This window comes from Vanderwaltozyma polyspora, genomic scaffold (assembly GCF_000150035.1).
Source record: "Vanderwaltozyma polyspora DSM 70294 KpolScaffold140 genomic scaffold, whole genome shotgun sequence".
In the NCBI taxonomy this organism is placed as follows: domain Eukaryota; kingdom Fungi; phylum Ascomycota; class Saccharomycetes; order Saccharomycetales; family Saccharomycetaceae; genus Vanderwaltozyma; species Vanderwaltozyma polyspora.
Window position 1 is genome coordinate 1,000 of NW_001834430.1, and position 1,837 is coordinate 2,836.

At 37.1% G+C, this 1,837-nt stretch overlaps 1 protein-coding gene across 1 annotated transcript; it reads left to right on the top strand.

Moving 5' to 3' along the window:
• Positions 1 to 597: 597 nt before the first annotated feature.
• Kpol_140p1 (uncharacterized protein) lies at positions 598 to 1,308 on the top strand (the record flags this gene model as incomplete). The annotated part of the gene is made up of 1 exon (XM_001642106.1): positions 598 to 1,308. The coding sequence occupies one exon, from the start codon at positions 598 to 600 to the stop codon at positions 1,306 to 1,308; it is 711 nt and encodes a 236-aa protein (XP_001642156.1).
• Positions 1,309 to 1,837: the final 529 nt, after the last annotated feature.

Genomic DNA, 1,837 nt, shown 5'->3' on the forward strand with positions numbered 1-1,837 from the left:
TCATGTTCAAGATGATTTCAGAGTTACCGTTCTGCCCTTGTGTCTCTGTTGGTATAAGAAAAAAAGAAGGGATAGCCAGCCACTTCATCCAACCATACGCTCTGTCTCTGCTTCGCATCTCGTTGGCTTTCTCCCTCCCTTCCCCCCAAAAACAACAACACACGAGCTTAGCTCGTTTGTCTTCTCTCCCTCCCTCTGCCTGTTGGTACAGACGGTATTTTTGACAGTTCGTGGTCTCTACTTTATCCATCATTTTGAGTGTATCAAGATCATAGTCGTACCGGGTATGGCATGTCTCATCAAGAGTAATGAAACACAAACACACATACTCTCTCTTACTTGCTGCGCGGGGGTCTCTGTAGAAAATTCAAATTCAAATTCAAATTCAATTTCAGCACACAGACATACACACACAGACGCTAATTTGGCTCTGAGGATGATGAGGATTAATGCTGTCTACCTCACCACCCACTGCCATTGCCAGTAAACAAGCCAGGAGAACACAACAAACTAAATAAACTAAGCTACCATTTTACTACTCTTCTCATTCCAACGGGCTGTTGTTGGGCACACCTGTGGTGGGTTCTGCTATGCCATATGGGGTTTATTGTACCCACCCATTCACACAAACTCATCTCCCAACTTTCCCTCGCTGCTTCCTCTTTTTCTTGCATCAATTTGCACTTTTGTATGGAGGAGACAAGACAAGTCTTCCAGTATTATAATGAATGCTACACTCTATTATCTCATGTCCATACTGTTCCATACTGTTCCCATCAGCTCAATTATCATTACCATCTGCGCTCTCTTGGATTTTTATTCTTTTTATTGTTATGTTATGTTATGTTATGTTATGTTATTACTATTACTATTACTATTACTATTACTCTTCTTATTCTTATTCTTATTTTACAATTCCCTATCCTTTCTTTCCCTTTCCCGTTCCTTCTCATCTCTTTCTCTATCTGGTTTCCTGTCTCACTTTATTTTTGTATGTGTAAGTGTAAGCGTAAGTGTAAATGTCAATGTAATTTCACTCCAGTACTCCAGTTAGCTTCAATGACACTGGAAAAAATGATGTTCTCTTTTCTTTCTCTTTCTCTTTCCCTCTCTTTTCTTACTCTCTCTATCTCTCTATTCCAGTTTATCAACACTTCAATATCTAATTGTATTTATATTTTATACTTCATATTTTCATATTTTCATATTTTCATATTTACATATATATATGATAAGCTTTGTTCTATCCAAAAAGTTTCAAACCATTCCATTCTATTCCTACCCATTCACATTTTAACCACACTCTAACTAAATCCTATTTAACTGCCAACCACTTTCCTATCTCACTCACCTCTCTTCCATACCTAGTCCCCTAATCCCGTCCAAGACTCAATAAATTCAATTTTTGATCAAAACCTCTTTTTTTATTTTTGTTTCACTCTCCCTTTACCTCAAATAAATCTTCTCTCCCCCCCCCCCAAAAAAAAATTATTATAAGAACTATTCCTCTATTTGTTACCCGGAATAAGTCTCCTACGGAAAAAACCATAAAAAAATGGTCCATTTTCTAAAATGGTCCCAACCTTTCCTAAAATTCTGGATTTTCTTTGCTGGCCACTCGGAAAAAACACCTTTCACATATAAATAAATACCTTTTATAAAAATCAGGAAATCAAACCTTAAAAAACGGTTCTGGACCCCCCCCAATCAATTAAACTTCTCTAATTTCTTAACCTTTTTTAAACCTCCTCCTTATACGGAAAAATAAAAAACCTTCCAGCGAAATTAACTAAAACCAAGACTCCTGGCCCAAAATTTTGAAACCCAAAANNNNCCC